The sequence below is a fragment of the Gymnodraco acuticeps genome, unplaced genomic scaffold (assembly GCF_902827175.1).
Source record: "Gymnodraco acuticeps unplaced genomic scaffold, fGymAcu1.1, whole genome shotgun sequence".
Lineage (NCBI taxonomy): Eukaryota > Metazoa > Chordata > Actinopteri > Perciformes > Bathydraconidae > Gymnodraco > Gymnodraco acuticeps.
The window spans coordinates 155,001-177,020 of NW_022990206.1; the positions used below are offsets into that span (position 1 = coordinate 155,001).

The 22,020-nt window shown below is 42.4% G+C and overlaps 1 protein-coding gene across 5 annotated transcripts in view; it reads left to right on the top strand.

Moving 5' to 3' along the window:
• The window catches only part of kif21b (kinesin family member 21B), a 65,105-nt gene that overhangs the window by 22,767 nt on the left and 20,318 nt on the right, over positions 1-22,020 (top strand). For 3 of the 5 annotated variants that reach the window (XM_034218295.1, XM_034218300.1, XM_034218299.1), the window contains exons 2-25: positions 2,268-2,490; positions 3,103-3,285; positions 4,371-4,520; positions 5,777-5,911; positions 6,074-6,256; positions 6,469-6,584; positions 7,036-7,231; positions 8,720-8,909; positions 9,021-9,084; positions 9,462-9,692; positions 10,509-10,641; positions 10,723-10,861; positions 12,225-12,413; positions 12,527-12,834; positions 13,680-13,996; positions 14,526-14,709; positions 14,798-15,001; positions 15,109-15,210; positions 15,779-15,944; positions 16,264-16,324; positions 16,491-16,539; positions 17,191-17,435; positions 18,932-19,000; positions 19,153-19,263. In XM_034218295.1, coding sequence (XP_034074186.1) covers positions 2,268-2,490; positions 3,103-3,285; positions 4,371-4,520; positions 5,777-5,911; positions 6,074-6,256; positions 6,469-6,584; positions 7,036-7,231; positions 8,720-8,909; positions 9,021-9,084; positions 9,462-9,692; positions 10,509-10,641; positions 10,723-10,861; positions 12,225-12,413; positions 12,527-12,834; positions 13,680-13,996; positions 14,526-14,709; positions 14,798-15,001; positions 15,109-15,210; positions 15,779-15,944; positions 16,264-16,324; positions 16,491-16,539; positions 17,191-17,435; positions 18,932-19,000; positions 19,153-19,263 — 3,948 coding nt within the window. The remainder of the gene's footprint in view (positions 1-2,267; positions 2,491-3,102; positions 3,286-4,370; positions 4,521-5,776; positions 5,912-6,073; positions 6,257-6,468; positions 6,585-7,035; positions 7,232-8,719; positions 8,910-9,020; positions 9,085-9,461; positions 9,693-10,508; positions 10,642-10,722; positions 10,862-12,224; positions 12,414-12,526; positions 12,835-13,679; positions 13,997-14,525; positions 14,710-14,797; positions 15,002-15,108; positions 15,211-15,778; positions 15,945-16,263; positions 16,325-16,490; positions 16,540-17,190; positions 17,436-18,931; positions 19,001-19,152; positions 19,264-22,020) is intronic. The other 2 variants (XM_034218298.1, XM_034218297.1) reach the window with 2 other exon arrangements.

The window sequence follows — 22,020 nt, forward strand, 5'->3', positions numbered from 1 at the left end:
ATTATTGTCATTGTTAGCGGTGGGTGTGGTTCTTAATGCATGCTTGAGAGGAAGCATGTGTGGACTGAAGATAGTACAGTAGATTTTTTCGGAGATGTGTGTGTACTGTATTTACTTCTTGAGTTACTGTGTAGTCTTTGTGATGTGCCCACTATCCCTGCAGCAGCTGGATGTGTTTGGGGATTTCTCTTGTGTTTTTATGACTCTATACAGTGTGTGTGTCTTTGTTGCAGCGTCCCATCGGGAGGCTGTGGTGCGGTCTCAGAGTGTGTGGGGGAGTTGATTTGCATCCCCTGAAGATTAAACTGGGGGGGGTTTAGCATGTGTAGAGGTGGACCCAGTGTGCGATACTGCTGGCTCGCGGCTTTTTTCCACAGCTTAAAGTGATTACCCCCCCACTGTGTATTGTACCTCTAAAAGCCCAAGATTAACAGTGTAGCCATGTGACAGATCTTCTGTTTTATGTACATTGCGTATACTCTTAAGTTCCCTCTACAATGTTTTCTCACTATGAATCAGCACTGCGGCACAAGCAAGTAAAAAGCGTCAGCCCTTTAACAGCTACATCTCATCTAATCGGCAGTTGTGCCTGCGAGGCTTTCCGTCGTTCTGCTTGCAATGAGTTGAGTTAGAAAGATCCCACATTTAAATACTCGGGCCCCATTCTGTCACCGAGTTCAAAGATGTTCAGAGACAGTGGCTTCTCTTCTTAGACTCATCTAATCAGGGATTATTGTAGAATTTGAATTTAAGGTGAAAGCAATTAACCGCAGTGAACTACCTGTCGGATGGAAAGCCCCGCAGAGTCCTGAGCAGCAGGATTAACCTCCTATTGTGACTTGTCTGCCAAAGTTTGCCACATCATCTCCTGTGGTCCTACTTTCACAAGTTTTTTTCTCAGAACTGTCCTTTTAATGCCTCATTACTCATTTCCCACATGTTCTCAGCCCTTTTAAATTACCAGCACCAACACAAGTGCTGTTGTTAATGCATGAGCTTTGTCCTCAGAGCTTCTGTTTCAGATTACAGTTTGGTTCCACTCTATAACGTTGTCTTGTTTGACTGTTGTGAATCACACCCCATAGTTTGTTCCATTCTCCTCTACCATTCAGTCAAATCGATGGTTCATTTGTAAAATAGGTTGGATACATTTCCGCAATGCCACTTCACACAGTCAGTGTCTAGAGAGCCTGAAGACTATACGTTTGAAAAAAGACATTTATGGCGATGTAGAGTTAGAATAATAATGATATTTATATAGCGCCTTTCAAGGGACCCAAGGTCGCTGTACATGGTGGACAAACAAAACAAACAGACAATCAACGGGCAAACCAAAGAAATAAATAAAGGAAGCCAGGGGACCAGAAAAGGGCTAGGGCCCGAAGGCCAGGGTGAACAGGTGTGTTTTTAGTGATAATTTTTAAGATGTCCAGGGAGGCAGCATTACGGATCTCGGCAGGAAGTGCATTCCAGAGGGTGGGGGCCGCAACACTGAATGCCCTGTCACCAACAGTTCGGAGGCGAGAGCGGGGGATGGAGAGCAGGCCCGAAAGAAGTAATCTCTTTAGTCTGCTCCTCATCTCTGCCTGAGGCTTGAGGCTTTATTAGCAGCTACTAGCAATACCCACCAATCTGTACAGTTATGAAAATCATTGCATTATAGGTCATTCAGGCACTAGGTTTTGACGATTTATGGACTATTAAATATAATATATCTGGCCCGACTGCATTAATAATTATGTTCATTGGAAATCAAACATGGTATAGAAGTATATACAATATAGAAATAGTAGAAGGCTAAATTGTTGGAGTTCACTTTTATGAAACTGGTATAATTACTTCAACAAAAATTGGATTGACAACAATCACAGTATATCCTAATAGCACAGTAGATCCATTGTGAAATAAAAGTTTCAAATGTCGATAAGGTCATTATCCTAAGGGCAGACGACTGTTTTAATATCTACTTTAATGAAGCATACGGTGTTTTTGAGTTCAAATTTCTTAAATAGATTATTATTTCACAGAACTGGCTGTCATGTGTATGTTTTCCATTATCACGCTTGAAATATAGTTTTCCACTTGGAATGGTCGTAATGTCAAAGCAGAGCCTGTCTACCCAGTGAATCAGAATGTCATGCTTAATCTGCACAGTGCATACAAACATGATAATCACAATCAGTGACACCTATTTGACTAAATGTATGACGGTAAAGAAATGTGCCCCATTCATTGACGGTCTTTCTTCTTTTCCTATCTCCTTTCAGGATTCGTCCTCAGATGGCAAAGGAGAAGATCGAGGGCTGCCATGTTTGCACGCTGGTCACGCCTGGAGAACCCCAAGTCCTCCTGGGTAAAGATAAGGCCTTTACCTACGACTTTGTGCTCGACATCGACTCAGAGCAGCAGGAGATCTACCAGGCCTGTGTTTACAAGCTCATTGAGGGCTGTTTCGAGGGCTACAACGCCACTGTGTTCGCTTACGGGCAGGTAAGACTCTGAGGCTTGGACTTTGATCTTAGGGATTTTTGTTATAAATTGAGTTGCAAAGAAAGACATTTTTGTGGTTATTTATTGTTATGAATTTAGGTTTTAATAAGAAAGAAGTCAAACAAAATGGCATTTGAGCACAGTTCGTCTTAGTGGCCATTAGCCAGCTGGTGGGACACAAAGGGAAATATTTGCATGTATTGATGCAAGGGTGGCCGGCCTGTCTCCCAAAACAAAGCACAGCAAAGCTCCAATTACAACACACACAAAAGGAGTGGGACTTCAATATCTACAGCAATAATGCACTGAATCCCATATGTATACAATCTTTATGCACTGTATACATTATTTTGCAAACCTTTATTGGCTGGACATCTATGTGTCTAACCCTTATTAATTGGTAATGCTCACCATTATAACCCCAGACTAATGTCCTAGGTAGAACTTGGTTGGTTAAATAAAAACACCTAAGCCCTAACCATAACCCTTACAGTTGGTTGAAGTTGAATTATTTGTCAATATAAACAGGTTAATTTAAATAAATGTAGTGTTCAAGGTGTCTGGAGTACTTAATAAATGGGATCTCATTAGAGTTAATACATTGTGTTTCAGACGGGTTCGGGGAAGACCTACACCATGGGGACGGGCTTCGATGTGAGCCTGGGCCAGAAGGAGCAGGGCATCATCACGCGGGCCGTTCACCATCTGTTTGAGGGAATCAGGATCCGGAGGCAGCGTGCACAGGAGGCCGGCAGCCAGCCGCCGGAGTTTAAAGTCAGCGCCCAGTTCCTAGAGGTAGGCCACACACACCCACACTGTGAAACATTCTTGCTTGGTCGCACATGTTAACAGTATTGATGCCCTTGTTTGCAAATGTGCATACGATGGACATTGGTCCACATTAACTCTAACCAGATGGGACAAAACAGGGGGACGATAGGATCAGACCCCCTCTTCTATAAACAGGAAGTGACAACCCAATGACAGATGGGCAGGACTGTCTGCCTGTGCTTTTGTTAGTTTTGATTAATGTTGGCCATTACCTCTGACATTATTCCTCATCACTGTGGGCTATAGGGGGGTTAAGAGCGGAGGATAAGAGCGAGGGAGGGATGCCTGTGTGGGAGTAATAAGATAATATGTCAAGTAATCATATCCTCCACAGGTTTCTGTCAGGCAAATATTGTCTCGGTGGGAAACTGATTGTGTCTTATTCCTTTAATACCCTTTCTGTTATAATAATTAAAATATACATTATCATTAGAACATCTACCTTTCTCTTCCTTCTTTCCTTTGTACCTGTCAGTGCTCTCTGTTGGTAGTGTGTTTTTTGCTAATCCTGAGGTCACAAGGTTATCTTTGAAATCAATTGTGTGTGTGTGTGTGTGTGTGTGTGTGTGTGTGTGTGTGTGTGTGTGTGTGTTGTGTGTGTGTGTGTGTGTGTGTGTGTGTGTGTGTGTGTGTGTGTGTGTGTGTGTGTGTGTGTGTGTGTGTGTGTGTGTGTGTGTGTGTGTGTGTGTGTGTGTGTGTGTGTGTGTGTGTGTGTGTGTGTGTGTGTGTGTGTGTGTGTGTGTGTGTGTGTGTGTGTGTGTGTGTGTGTGTGTGTGTGTGTGTGTGTGAAGCAGTGGGGGGGACAGCTGAGCTTTCAGCTGACCACTGTGGCCCTTGCCCTCTTTGGTTTCTGAGAGGTCAATCTTTTGACCTGTGTGTAAATAAGAAACACAGCTGTGAGAAAAGGAGAGGCGATGAGGAGAATGTTGACACTTTCTCATGAAATCATTATGTTTAATGGTTATGTTATGATTAATCAGAAAATGTCCATAGCCTTATTTGTGTATACATGGTATAATATTGTGTGTTGTGGCTTCTGTTTATTGCAGTTGTACAATGAAGAGGTGCTGGACCTGTTTGACGGAGGCAGAGATCCCGAAAGTCGGAACAGGAAGTCCGCCATTAAGATCCATGAAGACGCCAGCGGCAGCATCTACACCTCCGGAGTCACGTCCAGACTGGTGCACACAGAGGAGGAGGTTAGTGTGTGTGTGTGTGTGTGTTTGTGTGTATTTGTGTGTGTGTATCCTCATGTCTAAATAACAATCAGATATTATTTCACACATTTTAGGCTAAAGCTCAAACGGGTACAGGCAAACATATTTGTTTTTAGAAAATGGTAAACCTTTAGAGTTATGTACGTTCTGCTTCCCCAACATGTCTTCTTTCAGACCACTGGAAAGAAAATGACCAAAACACACTTAAATACCCTAGGACCAGGTGTTTATTTCTTTAGTTTTATGGAGTGCTGCAATAAGCTTTCTGTGATCATAAATAACTGATTTGTACTGCATTGCAAAGAGTTAACTGTGAAGATGTGAATAAATGCTGATCGAGCTGCTAGAGATCTCTAGCACCCCGACATGAAGTCTGGCATGAACCAGCTGGTGGTCAGTCGTCAAAAGGAAGAAACAGGTCGAGGATAATAAGGGAGGCCCAGCACTACCATGCTGCCTTTAACCCCCATGAGGCTATGTTCTGTGAGCGATAGACCAGAGTATTCGAGGGTTGCTTTCTTGAGAAGTTGAGAGACATAAAGTGTGAGTTATATTTACAGAAAAGGGGAACAGATCATCAGTGACAGTGTGCAAGAAGGAGTATGTGATGGGGTCAAGAGGTCATGACTGTTAGTGGAGACGTGACAGAGAGGCTAACAGAGGTGGCAGGTAGAGATTAAGGAGGAACGCTACAGCACTGTAAACGCTGTCTTAGACAACAAACGTATGGTATTATTCAATTAATGCTCAAAAGGTGCCGGAGTAGATAGAAATATGTGTTGTTTAATTGTATCCATCAATTGTTGTTAAATGGATGCAGAAAGAACAGGATAATAATGCTTGATCTGTGAGAGTTCATCCTCATTAAATTCCCCAAAAGACAACTGAGAGACAAGCAGAGACAGATGGGCTCTCCTGTGCATGGAGGAGGTGGAGGTGATGGAGTGTGGGAAAAAGACAGACAGGTTGAGTGTAAAAAGGAGGAGAGGAGCGCTAATTGAAGGGAAACATATTGATGGTGGCAGCATTTTGAGTGGGTAGAAGTTGAAAGGTTTAAATAAAGAGTAAGAAAATTGAAGTGAACCCAATAAATAGTTTCCCACCTCACTTAAATAAGCTTGGTGTAAAATCAGAAAGGAGCAAGTGATCAGTAATTGATAGTCTCTTTCATCATAGATTTCTTTAGTTCAAAATAAAATTCCTAACCAAATGTCCTCCATATTTTCTTTGTGCTATAGCTGCTACAGTGCCTGAAGCTCGGCGCTCTGTCCCGCACCACGGCCAGCACCCAGATGAACGCCACAAGCTCTCGATCGCACGCCATCTTCACCATCTACCTCTGTCAGATGAGAGAGTGTCCGCCGGGTCTAACGGTGAGATATGGGGTTTTAGGGTAAAAGAAAAAATTAGCAAAACAGTTATAAAAAACTATTAATTGAATATTACAGTAGCATTGAAGATGATAAAATAAATGATATTTTTTGTGTAAAACGCCCACACTCATGAGTTCATTTTGAATGTTTTATGTCTGCTAGCAGAACGGAGGAGCAGAGAACGGGGAGGTGAACGACGTGGACTCCGGCCCCATCACTCAGCCCGAGTTTGAGACGCTGATGGCCAAATTCCACTTTGTGGACCTAGCCGGCTCTGAGAGGCTGAAACGCACAGGAGCAACGGGAGAGAGAGCCCGCGAGGGAATCTCTATTAACTGTGGACTGGTGAGACAGAAAGTGTGTGTGTGTCAATTTGTAGAACGTGTGATAGAACACAGAGTTTGACAAAGCTTAGGTCAGCTTCTTTTACTCCCTGACTGTACTCAGATGTACAGATGATGTCGTTTATTTGTGATTCATACATTTCAGTATATATAATCAGTTATGAAACTAGTTTAATTAACATTTAAATGATTTTGTTCTTGTTTGTGTTGTAGCTGGCACTTGGAAATGTGATCAGTGCTTTAGGAGACCAGACTAAGAAGGGGGGACACGTCCCTTACCGAGACTCCAAACTCACTCGTCTGCTGCAGGACTCGCTCGGCGGCAACAGGTACACGCGCACACACACACACACACACACACACACACACACACACACACACACACACACACACACACACACACACACACACACACACACACACACACACACACACACACACACACACACACACACACACACACACACACACAAATATACTGTGTATACCGAATAATAGTTAAAGTACAAATATATTGGAGATATGTTTTACTAATCATATCATTCTGAAATATAAGTTTAGGTTTGTGCTTCTGTAATTAACTAAGCCATTGGTGCTCTGTAGTCAATTAATCGAAGTTGGTTGGAAATGAACGTGAGTTAATGAGTTTTTCTGAAGCTGCTATTGAGTTATGTTATGCCTTAGTATCTAAGGGGCTTTTGTTGTATTCATTCTCACAACAAGACATTCTTAACATTGCCATACTGTAAGTTGCCTTCTACATTTTTCTCCCTATACCAGTCGCACATTGATGATTGCCTGCGTCAGTCCGTCAGACCGGGACTTCATGGAGACACTGAACACACTGAAATACGCCAACCGTGCGCGAAACATCAAGAACAAGGTGGTGGTGAACCAGGACAAGACCAGCCAGCAGATCAGCGCCCTGCGAGCAGAGATCGCCCGGCTGCAGATGGAGCTGATGGAGTTCAAGGCGGTGAGAGATGGATGACGATAAGAAACGTTTATAAGACAGAAAACTTTGTGGGTGCGTTTGAATAATACAAAAAAAAGAATAAGGACAAGGAGGGGCTCAGAGAAAAAAGATAAAAGGGGCTGAATGACAGAGATGCTAAATGAAGAGTGGCAGGTTGAAGAACATGGCTGTCAGTGTGATGCAATGAGGCGGTAAGAGACATGATGGATACAAATGTGAATAGTAACTGAGCAGAGAAAGAAAAAAGACAGCATTAATGGGAGTAAGTGAAGCTGGTATTGAAAGGTGAATAAGAAAAGCAGAGGCCATGTCTGCTGCAGCAGCTGTTTACTATCAAATTAAAGATATTTACAGGAACACACACATCCATTTATACCTTTACTACAGAGAATATGATGAAGATTAACCTGTGCAACATCAGCATTTTCCAAACTAATGCAGAGATAAATTGATCATGTAGCTTAATGTTCCTGTGCTGACAAGCCCTGTCTAACATAGTTTACCTGATATAAACCAATATGCTGTGAGGAGACTGGAGAATGCTACTAGAAATGTGACGTAATAGGCCAGGAATTCAGAAAGTCTGCAAAATGTCGCCGCTTTCTCATCAGCTTTGACCTCCGGGGCTAAAAGAAACAAGCTAGGTTTTCAGTCTCTTATGCGATTAAGGGGGTTAATAGAAAGCCGTGAATGTGTGACTGCTGAGGGACTGCGAGCTGACCTCAGTGTGGTAATAAGGGATGAGAAGTGACTGGAGTCTGGGAGTAATGGAGTGTTGGATGGTGGATGTAATGATGTCTGCGAGCTGTGACTGGAGTACGAAGTCCCTCTCTGTTCCAACGGGTTTTTTTTCAGTGTTCATCATGCATTTACAAGAATCTGTTTAGTTGTTCAGGTCCTGTTGTGTTCTCTTTAAAGGTCACCTATTGTGCAAAATCCACTTTGTCACGTCTTTTATTCATAAACATGTGTCCCCTCTGTGTAAAGACATTCTGAAAGTTTCAGGAAAAAAGATTCACTCGCTTTTTGTCCTGATCCATTTATATAAAAACCTGTCTGAAAATGAGCTGATCAGATTTGGTCCACTTTATGATGTCATAACGATTTTTTGGCTTGTGTAACCATTAGCCAATCACCAACCAAGGCAACCCCCCACCCCCCCCCCCCCCCTTATCACCTGAATCTCCTCCTAGAGCACCATTGTGTTCTTTTAAACCAAATATCTCTCAGAGGGGAGTGGCTCCTTGTTTTCATCTAAAGTAACAGACAGAGTATCAGCACTTTTAAAACAGAGGGGTTTATGGGATGCTGCAATGCATGATCTGTTTGGTATTTGGAGCCAAACACTTCAGAGACATGTTTTGTAACTTGTATATATCTGAGACCTATAATATATTGATGAAAGACAGTATAATAGGGGACCTTTTAAAATGGGTGTGGTTTTCGGTGTGATTGTGCTCCATGCTGACGGTTTTCTTCTCTGTGCAGGGGAAGCGTGTGGCGGGGGAGGACGGCTCAGAGGGCTACAGCGACCTGTGTCAGGAGAACGCCATGCTGCAGAGAGAGAGCGACACACTGCGCCTCAGGGTGAAGGCCATGCAGGAGACCATCGACCATCTCAACACCCGCGTCACACATCTGCTGACCAATGAGGTCAGCTCTCTGCTCACCAAGTCAGGTACGTGAGAAGGATGCCTGACTGCTTTGGATGATTTTACACCACATGTAAACCTTTTTCTTCTAAATTCAACATCTTCAATTTTGCTTTCCTTATGCTTTTGACTTTTAGGTGAGGGCACTGAGGAGATCGGGGTTCTGATCCAGAAATACATCCGAGAGGTTGAAGAACTTAGGTAAGCTGCAAACTGAAACATATTTTTAACCAGACTTATGAAGCTCTTGATTTTTAAAGAAATATTCAAATTTTTGGGGAAATCTATGTTCATACATCGTCCATCTTGCCACAACAAATGGAAGGAGTTCATGTTCAGTTGTATTTTCTGTATTGTAATTGTCTGTGTAGTGAAATATCATAGTTTCTCAACACATAACTTTATTTTGAAAAGCAGAAAATATGCAAAGGGAATCATTTGTGTTATTTATTTTTCAAAAAGTTTCAGGCTAAAAATCAGGATCAGTGGCTTTATTGGTTTCAATTACTTCAGTTTGACTGTTTTCCCCCGTTCTTTAGAGAGAAATTCTGCATGACCAATTGTGTTTTCTCCATCAGAACCAAGCTCCTTGAGAGCGAGGCCATGAACGAGTCGTTGCGACGGCACACGGCCCGACTCTCCACTCGCTCCCTGTTCACTTCCTCCACTCACAGCCCGGCCCCCGGCCACCCACCTGGATCCTCCCCTGCTCCCTTGTCCATGGAGGCTGAGCTGACAGACGTGTTACGACGGGCCAAAATGGACATCGAGAAGTTGAAGAAGAAAGAGAGGAGGCAGAGGAGAACGTGGTGAGGGAGGCATTTAAGATATTAAGACATCATTCCTAAAAAAAACATTTTACAATTGAAACAAACAAGACACAAATAACAGATCAGGAAGCCTTCACAGACTTTCAGGAATCTATTTTATCCTCATACATCCAAACACCACAGTTTAAAGTTTGAAAGTTTAATGTATCATTAGTTCCTCTTAGCCCTTGTCAATGAACTTACTGTATGCATGGTTTAAAAGCCAAGCGGGCATGATGAGTACATTACTGTAGTCATACTCCCCTCATTGTTTTTCTCATCTAGCTTAAGAGCCACATCACAAGACGATTAGTGCTTTGGGAGGGCCAGCCTCTGAAAAGAATTGAGTTGCAGCCAGTGCTGAGTTTTACTGCTGGCTGTAAAAAAAAGTCTAATTCAGTCGGCCAGTGGGTCATGAGAGAAGAGCCCACAGCCTCACAGGCTAATTGAGGTTCAATGGAATAGAAAGAGGGAGGAGGACGAGAATTTAGAGATGGAACGGGTGATAAGAGGCACGGCTGTAAAAAAGGGACCAAAGGGGAGAATCAAATTGGCAATAAAAGTGTAAGAGGCAATATGTGTGTATGATGAGCTGAAAAAGACATCAGCTAATGACAAAATGTCACCTTGAGCAGATCACTTGGCAACTCTCCCAAAGCTTTAATGGTGGTTCCCTGAAAGAGTGGTGCAATGAAATGGAGAGATTGTCAACAAAAAGTGAAAAATTATTTCTTGATGCAAAACGTATTGACAGATGATGCTATTTGTGTGTTTTCCTCATGTGGCCTAAACAACGATGATTTTCTCCTCAATTAGCCCAGAGTTGGAGAAAGGTATGAAGAAACGAGTCAAACTGCACACCCACGAGAATGGAGAGAACGGGCAGAGTGGGCATAACGGACAAAACGGACAAAATGGAGAGATCGATTCTGACGACAATTACGTCGAGGTAAGGGACTCGCGTTGGCGTTCGTACAAGTTCAAAACAAATGGAACGAAGTCTGACGTATCTGTGTGTTTCTGTTTGCAGGATGTCATGTCTCCACTGCAGGAGGAGAGTGGGTGTGAAGAAGATGAGGGGGAGGATGAAGAGGAAGGCAGGGAGGAGGAGAATGGGTTTGACAGTGACGAGAGCCAGGTGGATTCAGACTCCGACTCTGAAGAGAAAGGTGTGTTTCATCCGCCGTAACAAAAGGAACAAACTTCTTCTCCCTTTGTCTTCTGTTTTCAGCCATGGGAAATTCTGGATGTTTGTTGGTCAATATCTAACAAATATACTATGAAATACTATATACTATTCATGGTGCCCAGAGGATGAATCACACATAACTTCTGTGATCCCTGAAGATGTTTCCAGACATAATATTCAGATGAATCGGTGCTGCACATAAACTTTTAATGCCTCAGAATAACTCATGAGATCTTCTGACTTGTCCTCGAGTGCTATCAGCTTGTGTCGATACATTTTTAAAAATTGTTGTTTATGTTTATACTACTACTAACTAATACTGATACAGACTTTTTTTTTTTAAATGTATCAGATACCCATCAACCTAAGGTGTATTTTGTATACGGTCTCTCTAAGTGCTGCTATTTCTGTTATGCTGCTGCAAGGCAAACACATCAATAAAGTACATCTTATCTTATCTTAGCACGCCCTTATACCAAATGTGTCCTATTCGACATTACCTTTATTCACTTTTGACAGTAAGGACAGTAAAAAAACTTCTCATGGTGTAGAGCTGAATTTGATTTTACAGTGCTATGGACAGTTTCTTAAAGAAATGCAACACATGAATCATGCAATATCTAATGTAATTAAGAATTAAGTCAAGACATTCATCTGGGCCGTTTTTCCTGCTATTTATTTCATTACCCTCAAAATGTTTTTATTTGAACTTCTCATTTAGCTCTACTTTGTACCAGTATCCTGCATCGGGTCGGGTACCCGACGGGTGACCCGCAAAAAAAGTGATTCGCGGGTGGTATTTTTTCAAACGCTTTTTTCCGGGTTCGGTTCTGGGTAAAACAAAGATGATGCGGGTCGGGTCGCGGGTGTTGCATAATAAATATATTAAAATAATAATAATTTAGTTTAATGTTTAAATCCTCAGACCTCTCCCCCGCGGGACCGCGCATAATCATAACCTCTGCAGCGCATCAATCTGCTGCTGAGCGCGCCACATTCGAAATGGCAGAGGTGAAGCTCTCTAGCGGAGAATATAGAATTTTCAATAACACTTCCTCAAGAGCGAAATCCAACGTCTGGGAGGCTTTTGGTGTCATCCTAGATGGAGAAAATAACCGACATCCCACGCTTTTTGAGACAAATATGCAACTGCGTGTGTTAATAATTGCACGTTTTGACTGCTCATATATATGCGGGTTCGGGTCGGGTTGCGGAACTAATTGGCAATATGTGCGGGGGGCGGGTTCGGTATTGCACGTCGCGGGTGCGGGGCGGGTCTTGAAAATCAGACCCGTGCAGGACTCTGCTTTGTACCCCGCCTGATTTTCCTTTCCATCCTGCAGCCAACTTCCAGGCGGACCTGGCTGATCTGACCTGCGAGATCGAGATCAAACAGAAGCTGATAGACGAGCTGGAGAACAGCCAGCGGAGGCTGCTGATGCTGAAGCTGCAGTACGAGGAGAAGCTCATCCTCCTCCAGAACAAGATCAAAGACACTCAGCAGGAGAGGGACCGCGTACTGCAGAATCTCAGTGAGTTCATTCATCATAGCATTTTTTTTATTCACACACAGTTGTGGAGTTTTTTTATCTTTAGAAAAAAGCATCCTGACAAAATCCATTAACATTTTTGCATGGCTACACAGTGTCCATGGAGAACTACACGGAGGAGAAGGCCAGCCGGGTCAAGCAGGACTACGAGAAACGTCTTAAGGAGATGAACCGAGACCTGCTGAAGCTGCAGGTGGCACAGAAAGAGCATGCTCGTCTCCTGAAAAACCAGAGCAGGTACGAACGGGAGCTGCAGAAACTCCAGACAGAGGTCAACGACATGAAGAAAGCCAAGGTGACGCTGATGAAGCAGATGAAGGAGGAGCAGCAGAGGAGGAGGATGGTGGAGGCGAAGAGGAACCGTGAGATCGCCCAACTCAAGAAGGAGCAGCGCAGACAAGAGGTCGGACTGCAGGCTGTGTTTGTTTAGGACTGATATATCCAACAAAATACTCTCTAAGTACTACCAGAGCTGCAATTACTATTTTTATAATCAATTAATTGTTTAAGTTAATTGGCAGAACATTTCGTTCTCAGAATCTCATCCTGCTTTTTCTCTGTTTTGTACAGCCTATGATTAATGTATAAAACAGAGAATAAACTGAATATGAATTCATTGATAAGAAAAATAATAATTAGTTGTAGCACTAAACACAAAAATAATTTGAGATATTTAGCACATACATCAACATATTTTCTTGGGCGCTCATCTCCCTCTAATTTCTAATACATAAATATAATCTAGGACACTTGTGAGATAGGTGAGCAATGTTATATATGAGTTTAATTAACACTTCAACTGCTGTCCACATGGTCCAAATTCTAATTTCACGACTGTATTTAAAGAATGACTCATTCTGATAAGTTGGTGTGTATTGCTTGCATTGAGGTTCTCCTTCAGTTTGACAGGATGGCACTTTAAAATAATTGATTGTGTACATATTGCACACAGATTTTGTGGTTTGGCTTTCCAAGTTTTGAAGATAAGCATATACACCAAATGAATTCCCCTGTGTGTTTATTTTCCCTGGAGGGGAGGGCTAATTAACAAGCATGGGAACATTTACACAGTCATCCAGTGTCTCATCATAATCCTTTTATTTCGGATTTCGTCCCTAAATCCTCTCATGATCAACACTTAGTAAGCCTGTTTTGCAAAACGCAGTCAGCTCAGGAATCTAATTAACATTTGATGAAGAGTGAAAAAAAAAGTATTAAATAACTGTTTCCGTCCGATCTCTCCTTCAGTACCAGATCCGAGCGCTGGAGTCTCAGAAGCGGCAGCAGGAGCAGGTTCTGCGCAGGAAGACTCAGGAGGTGACGGCTCTGCGGCGCCTGGCCAAACCCATGTCAGACCGCGTGGCCGGGCGCGTGGCCCGCTGGAACCAGTCTCCCCAAATATCGGACTCTGGAGCTGAATTATCAGCCAGCACCACAGCAAGCAGCTCTGAGCCTGAGACCGGGAGGTCTGTGAGCGGGATGGTGAAACAATGGAACAACAAAAACAGCGTGATTGGATATCTGGCCGAGAGTGAGGGGAGCATGGACGGAACCAGAGTCATTGGGTAAGAAATGCCTGTACTTTACTGGTGATGTGTTAACACTGTCTTTTTAGTGGATATTTTAATGATAATTGTTGGGATAAAATGCGAAAGGAGTAAATTGTACTGGAGCTGTACTTGACCTTATAAAGCATTTTATTGAGTTTCAGCTCATTGTCAAGGTCTAAGAGCATTTAGAAAGAGGGATACCTCCTCAGGTGGATGCAAACGCACAACTCCTAATATACGTTTATGTTACTCTGTTAATGCTGGATGTGTAAATAAGAAACCGTTTGCTGAAAGGTTCCCCATATCAACTGAAAAGTGATGATAAGTTAGAGTTTGGCTTAAAATGTGTTTCCCATAAGGCCCAAAATTGAATGAAGGGTCTTAATGAGCGTTATTATTGATTTCTTCCTTGTTAGATAAGTAATGACTGTCTTTTACCTCTGTATCCTTTTTTCCTCTTGTAACTCTTACCTCTACTTAATTCTTTCCAATTGCATCAGTCAAATCTGATGTTTCTCCTCTCTTCTGTCTTGTCTCTTCCCAGCAGCAGGAAGAAGTTGCAGCGTAAGCCAGCAGGCCCTGGCAGCGCTGCAGCGGCGGGCAGAGTGAGCAGCTTCTCCAAGTCTGCCCGGCTGAAGTGGCAAACACTGGAGCGTCGCATTATGGACATCGTCATGCAGAGAATGACAATCTCTAACGTGGAAGCTGACATGGATCGGCTTATCAAGGTAGGAATGGCATTCTTATTTCTACTCTTGATTAAGGTCTGTTATACGTACGGCTCTGACTTTCCTCTGTGTGTTTTTGATGAGTCAGAAGCGGGAGGAGCTGACGGTCCAGCAGGAATCACTCTCACATAAGAGGGAGGTACTGATGGCAGACGGCGAGGGTCCAGAGGCAGAGGACCGCCTCCTTCTGGAAATTAACGAAGATATCGAGGTGCTGAACGCCAACATAGACTACATCAACGACAGCCTGTCTGACTGCCAGGCCACCATCGTACAGATAGAAGAGACCAAGGTACGAACACAGACAATCACACACAAACACACATATACAAACAGTAATATTTGCTGTGGAAATGACAGGAGCCTTATATTAATGGCGAGGGCTGTGTTTTCCTGCAGGATGAGCTGGACTCAGTGGACACCTCAGTGGTGATCAGCTCTTGCTCTCTGGCTGAAGCGCGCAACCTCCTGGACCACTTCCTGAAGGCTTCCATAGATAAAGTGAGTTATCATTCAGAGCCTGGTTTGCAGCTCCAGAAACTTTTGTAAAAATCAATCCTGTTGAAACACCTTACATTTGTGGTGAGGTGTGAAAGAAAATATGAAGCTTGAACATACATACAGATTAAATCACAAGATAACATATTATGTTTTCTATACAGTTAAACAGGTATACTATATAAACTATACATCATATCACGCCATTGGTTAAAATGCAATCATGTATATGTATTGATGTTTCAATGTCCTGATGTGAGTGGTGTAGGAGAATTGAATTATGGACTGTGGTGCCATCTAGTGGTGTCTCTTTTTACTGCAGGATGTTGTCAGGGATGTGGTACACATAAATTACTAATCCCCCTTCAGAGGGTTACAACACTGTTGTACTACAAGGTTTAATAATACATTCATAATGTTCACATTTGAATTCTGACTCAATATGCATGCTGCCTTTTTGTTTAAAATAGGAACTTTTCTTGTTGTATTGTAATTAGCCGGTCTTAAAGTTGTGTTGCAGTGTGTACGTGTGTGTGCATTATTATTTCTGATATATATTGTGTGCTTGCAGAGTTTACACGTGGCTCAGAAGGAGGCTCAGATCCGGCTGCTGGAGGGTCAGCTGAGACAGTCAGATGTGATCGGCTCGTCTCACAATCACATAATCCTTGATGCCCTGAGAGAAAAGGCAGAATACATCCCTGAACTCCAGGCTCTTATTGCCAATGTACAGCTGGGTGAGTGTGTCCTTTTAATCGATGGATCAAAAAACAAAATGTTCCCACAAAGATTCATGGAAAAGCACTAAATAAATCTTAGTCAACTAAGACTGATACAACCAACTAAGTGGGGATGGCACTAGTGTTGAGGACTGTGTGGGATTGTGAAGATTTCATTATTTATGTTCCCTTGCTTTAATCGGCTTTGGAGGACATATTAAACTAAAAGCAGTGAAATTGAAACATATGGTAGTGGATTAGGGTGGGTCATAAAGAGACTGGCAATTATGCAAGGTGTGCTGGGGACTGACAGGTTGTATGTTTTCTGTGCTTCCAGAAAATGGTTATGCGAGCACAGACGAGGAGCCGTCTGAGTTCAGCCAAGCCTCTGACATCAGGTGAGACTGCGGTCACCATTACAAAATAATCCTCTCACCTTGATCCAATTTTAAGAAAAATCTACCTCAATGTGCTGTAGTTTGCTTTAATATGTAAACAAAACATGTATTCCATTCTCATATCTCTCAGTATCCATGTATATTTAACTCTCCTTTCCTTCTGCAGTGTATATCGCATGAAAGAATCCAACAGCCAAGATGATATCAAAATAAAGGTACAGCTGATTTTACTTTGAAGTGCATCAGTTGTTATTCAGCTGTTTTAGATGTTTCAGATTCAAATCCAGATCGTATCGTATTATAGCTCTATCTTTGTTAGAGCCCAACACATCTGCGGGAATATCCAAGCCTGTCAGACCTTGATAAATCACCATGACACTGCATTTTGTCAGATAAAGTCAGTGTTAATGATTGTGTTGGACCCTTGCTTTATTTTTCACCGTCAACACATATTTTTTAGTTATTCTGTTGAGATGCTGCCATTTCTGTGTGTAACCACGAGGTGGCAGTATGGGCAAACAATACAAAAATGAAGCTTGGTTTTATATTCTGAGAAGGAACCCCTGATTTGACACAAATCCCTCTTATCCTCATGTTAATGCTATGCTCTCTATAGTTTATTGTTTCTATAAGTAGTGTTTCTCTTTACAGCTTTCTTTGAACACACAAAGATTTATAGAGTTATTGTTTTTTTCCCTTTTTCCCTTCTGAATGATATATTATGCATTTTCTCCTGTGCTTTGATTTTATTCAATCTTTAATTGTTGTATTGTTTTGTAGTTATTCCAATCCCACTGTTCTCTTTGCTTGTATCATTCTCCCACCTATGGTCCTCTGTAATGCATACGGTGCCCATTTCCCCCCAGATGGAGCCTCGTCTGTCAGTTCAGATGAAGGCGGTGTCAGCGGAGTATTTGGGGCCCATCTTGGACCCCTCCTCGAGCAGCAAGCACCAGTTCATCACCAAGTCTCTGGCCTCGCTGACGGACATCCAGGAGGACGGCCTGTGCCTCGGGTCAGCGAGTCTGGGTCTCAGCCTCGCCCTACGAGACCCCTACCACAGGGAGCGGGCCACCCGCACAAACAGCCTACCTGTCAGGGGACACACCTTGTAAGTCAATCATAACGACGGCTGAGATGAAACAAGGGCAGGTTAAGGCAGACTTATTTATATACTGTACATGCCTATTATAAACACAGACATTGAAAGTGCTAACACTGGCAAAGAAAAGCATTAGGAACGACATAAAAAAAAATTGGCAATTGAAACGAAAATAAAATGACATAGGAATGAAATAACATACAAATGGAATAGACCATAAACTCACTTATAGTGCAGTTATACGTCATTAGTTGCCTCAAATGCAACAAAGTAATTAAAAGGGAAATGAAGAAACCGATCAATCAAAGGCACAGGAGAACAACAACAAAACAGGAGAAGAGGTTACGAGTTTTTCATGTTGATTTAAAGACACGTCCCTTAAGTTTAACCAAGTAGTTGTTGGAGGTATGGTTCAATGTAGGACTATTAAAACACCTCTATATGGATTAACCAATAGGCGTATTTCCATTTATCAATTACATGAAACTAAGCCATTACTTTCAGCTAACTATTTAAACAATTAAATAAATCTTATAGCTTTTCCACCATTTTTTTTTACATTTATCCATAACATTTATCTAAATATTTCAACCTTTTATTCATTCCCTTTAGTGTTTTTAGTGTTAAGGTATCAGAGCTGACTTAGTATTTAGATATTTATCACAATTAGTTGGATTTGTCTGTAATGGTTTGTCAAAACAACATTTAAAGTTGGCCCTTTAACCCAGCTAAACATTGAACTGCATTTTTTTCCACTTAGTTTAGCTTCTGTCCCACCTCTGTAGCGCCTGGCACCTGCAGATGTACACCCTGGGGAACACACACCCTTTGGTTGTGTATCACTGCTCTGCTGTGTGGGACAGCAGAGGCCCTGATGTTATAGTCTTCTTCAAATAGAGAAGCTTATCTGTTATTCCCATGATGGTAAACATTTGTTCTGCTGAAGTGCCCTTTAGCACTTCCCTTTAGCAAGAGCAGAGTCATGAAGTGTTGATGACGTGGGTTGAACGGGAACATTTGCGACTATTTAAAAATAAAACCTGTTGCTTAGATAGACTAACAAGTGTGATAGAAACATGATGATAATTGCATAACCATACACCCTGTGGGATATCACAACACAACATAACAAAACGTCTTTTCATCACATTTTATTTCCTGACAAAGTTGTCAAGAACTTTTATGTCTTTCCTGCAGTTCACTTCCAAGTTAACAGCCGCTGGAAACCTGCCAGAGGCCTGACAGTTTTGGGTTATAAATCTCCTTCAGGGAGAGAAAGGGAAAAGCCAATGAAATTAGCATCAGTCCTCTGGGATGGGAAGCCTGAGTGTGTGTGATTTAATTTTTGAAGGAATTAGTCTGCAAGTTTCTTTAGTCTGCTAGAAATGCTGTTAACATGCATTAACCCTTCTTGCTTATTGATTCCTTTAGATGTGTATCACCCTCCTGTGCACTCCCTTAAAGATTGCTTAGTATGCTTTTGTGTGTGTGTGTGTGTGTGTCAGTCCCAGGCAGTCTCGTGGTTATGACACTTCCCCTCTAACAAGGAGAAAATCCTACGATCGCTCGTACAGGTACATGCACTGTGATGCTCAAATTTAAGCTATTCTGTTGGCAGATTTTTCTAATCTTTTGACTCTGTAATGTTATTCACATACTCCTCCTATATTCTTAATTCTTCTTGTTCTTCCTTCCTTAACTTTCCTCCCCCCCTGCTCCCTATCAGGCCCACTGACGGCTACACTCCCCCCTCCTCCCCGCCTCTGAGGTCCAGGAACGACCGCAACGTCTTCTCCCGGCTCACCAGCAACCAAACCCAAGGTTCTGCTCTGGACAAGTGAGTACACTCTTGCAGATACACATTCACACAATGCTTTTGTCCTTTTGTCCCTGCATTCTCATCTGATCAGTTCAGTTTTACTTTAAAACCACTTTCTATTCTCTTTTTTTCTCCTCTTCCATGGATTGAGATCTTCACATATTGTCAGAAGGTCAGGCCCTTTGAGAGGAAAGGGCTTTTGTCCGCTGTGTAGATGATCTTCTTAAGAATGTGCTATTTTCCAAATGTTTATCCTCCGATGAATTCCACTCTTAGACATAATGCTTTTGGCATGAATGTATTTCCTGGAAGGAGAAATGGGGCAAACATCCACAGAATCCAGGTGTTAAATGACTCAGAAGATAAGACCACATCAAACCACATCCACAGGCTACATTTAGCAACACTACCAACACGGTGTAATTGCAGTGTTTTTCCACTCCATTTATAGGAGTTACTAGGAAACAAATGCAAATTAGGAGGGAAGCAGCTAAGATGGTAACATCCTTTGTAAGAGCAAACTGTCAGGGCAGTATTGCAAAAAACGGTTTATTGCGTAGTGTGCCTGTTTACAGGATTTTTGATTTGCATGATAATGATGTGCATATTGGCATTTGGACAAGACAAAGATAAATCATTTTGAACAGTAAATAAAAAAACTGCCCTGTAAATAAATCTTATCTCATAATATTCAGGGTTTGTGGACACTGTGGGACCGAGGGAATTGGATTAATATGTATGATAATCTTTTAGGCTTTACATAGAGTTGGTGACGAATTGGCCTGTTTTTAATGGTTGTTAATCCTATCTCTATTTATAGAGGTTAAAAGAATTGTAGATGCATGTTAATGTCAGCCGCAAATAGGTCTGGAGTGAGCAACCGGCCTTTTCCCTTCCTGCTTACAATCAATTCCAGCTTTCCGCTCTGATAAATGTCAGCAGTTAATTTCAGTCAGCGTTTGGCTCTGCTCTAAAGGTGTTTGCTTTGTAATCTTTATTAATACAGAACATTTCTAAGCTTTATTGATCCATAATTGTTTAGGGAAATGCTGTGTGAAATAAGGTAGGGGTTGTGTTTGTGTTCGCTGCATGTGTGCATTTTTGTGTGTAGGAGCGACGTGTCCTCATTATCTGGAGCAGGGGTAGATACAGTCGGCTGTTGTCATCTTCCCATGCAGCTGTTGTGATTGGAAGCCATTTTGAATTAACTCAAGGTGGCAGTGTGGGAGGATATTTATGTTTAGGGTTGCGTTTGTAGTTATCACAGGAAAGGCCTTCCTATAGTGAGCATGATGTAGGAGGATGAAAGGTCTTTTCCCCGTTTCCTATTTTGTGTAAGGGAGCATTTGCATTGTTACATTCTGGTGGCAGGTTTCACACCGTTTTGTCATTTGCATGCTTTTCTTTAAAGGTGTCCTATCATGCAACATGCACTTTTATGCCTAAAAATAGCATGATAGGAGATCTTTAAGTGTTGTGCAGAGGGATCTATTTACTGATTTTAACGCGGGATATATACAGTGGGGCAAAAAAGTATTTAGTCAGCCACCAATTGTGCAAGTTCTTCCACTTAAAAAGATGAGAGAGGCCTGTAATGTTCGTCCTAGGTACACTTCAACTATGAGAGACAGAATGGGGGGAAATAATCCAGGAAATCACATTGTAGGATTTTTAATGAATGAATTGGTAAATTCCTCGGTAAAACAAGTATTTGGTCACCTACAAACAAACAAGTTTTCTGGCTCTCACAGACCTGTAACTTCTTCTTTAAGAGCCTCCTCTGTCCTCCACTCGTTAACTGTATTAATGGCACCTGTTTGAACTCGTTATCAGTATAAAAGACACCTGTCCACAACCTCAAACAGTCACACTCCAAACTCCACTATGGCCAAGACCAAAGAGCTGTCAAAGGACACCAGAAACAAAATCGTAGACCTGCACCAGGCTGGGAAGACTGAATCTGCAATAGGTAAGCAGCTTGGTGTGAAGAAATCAACTGTGGGAGCAATTATTAGAAAATGGAAGACATACAAGACCACTGATAATCTCCCTCGATCTGGGGCTCCACGCAAGATCTCACCCCGTGGGCTCAAAATGATCACAAGAACAGTGAGCAAAAATCCCAGAACCACACGGGGGGACCTAGTCAATGACCTGCAGAGAGCTGGGACCAAAGTAACAAATGCTACCATCAGTAACACACTACGCCACCAGGGACTCAAATCCTGCAGTGCCAGACGTGTCCCCCTGCTTAAGCCAGTACATGTCCAGGCCCATCTGAAGTTTGCTAGAGAGCATTTAGATGATCCAGAAGAGGATTGGGAGAATGTCATATGGTCAGATGAAATCAAAATAGAACTTGTTGGTAAAAACTCAACTAGACGTGTTTGGAGGAGAAAGAATGCTGAGTTGCATCCAAAGAACACCATACCTACTGTGAAACATGGGGGTGGAAACATCATGCTTTGAGGCTGTTTTTCTGCAAAGGGACCAGGACGACTGATCCGTGTAAAGGAAAGAATAAATGGGGCCATGTATCGTGAGATTTTGAGTGACAACCTCCTTCCATCAGGAAGGGCATTGAAGATGAAACGTGGCTGGGTCTTTCAGCATGACAATGATCCCAAACACACCGCCCGGGCAACGAAGGAGTGGCTTCGTAAGAAGCATTTCAAGGTCCTGGAGTGGCCTAGCCAGTCTCCAGATCTCAACCCCATAGAAAATCTTTGGAGGGAGTTGAAAGTCTGTGTTGCCCAGCGACAGCCCCAAAACATC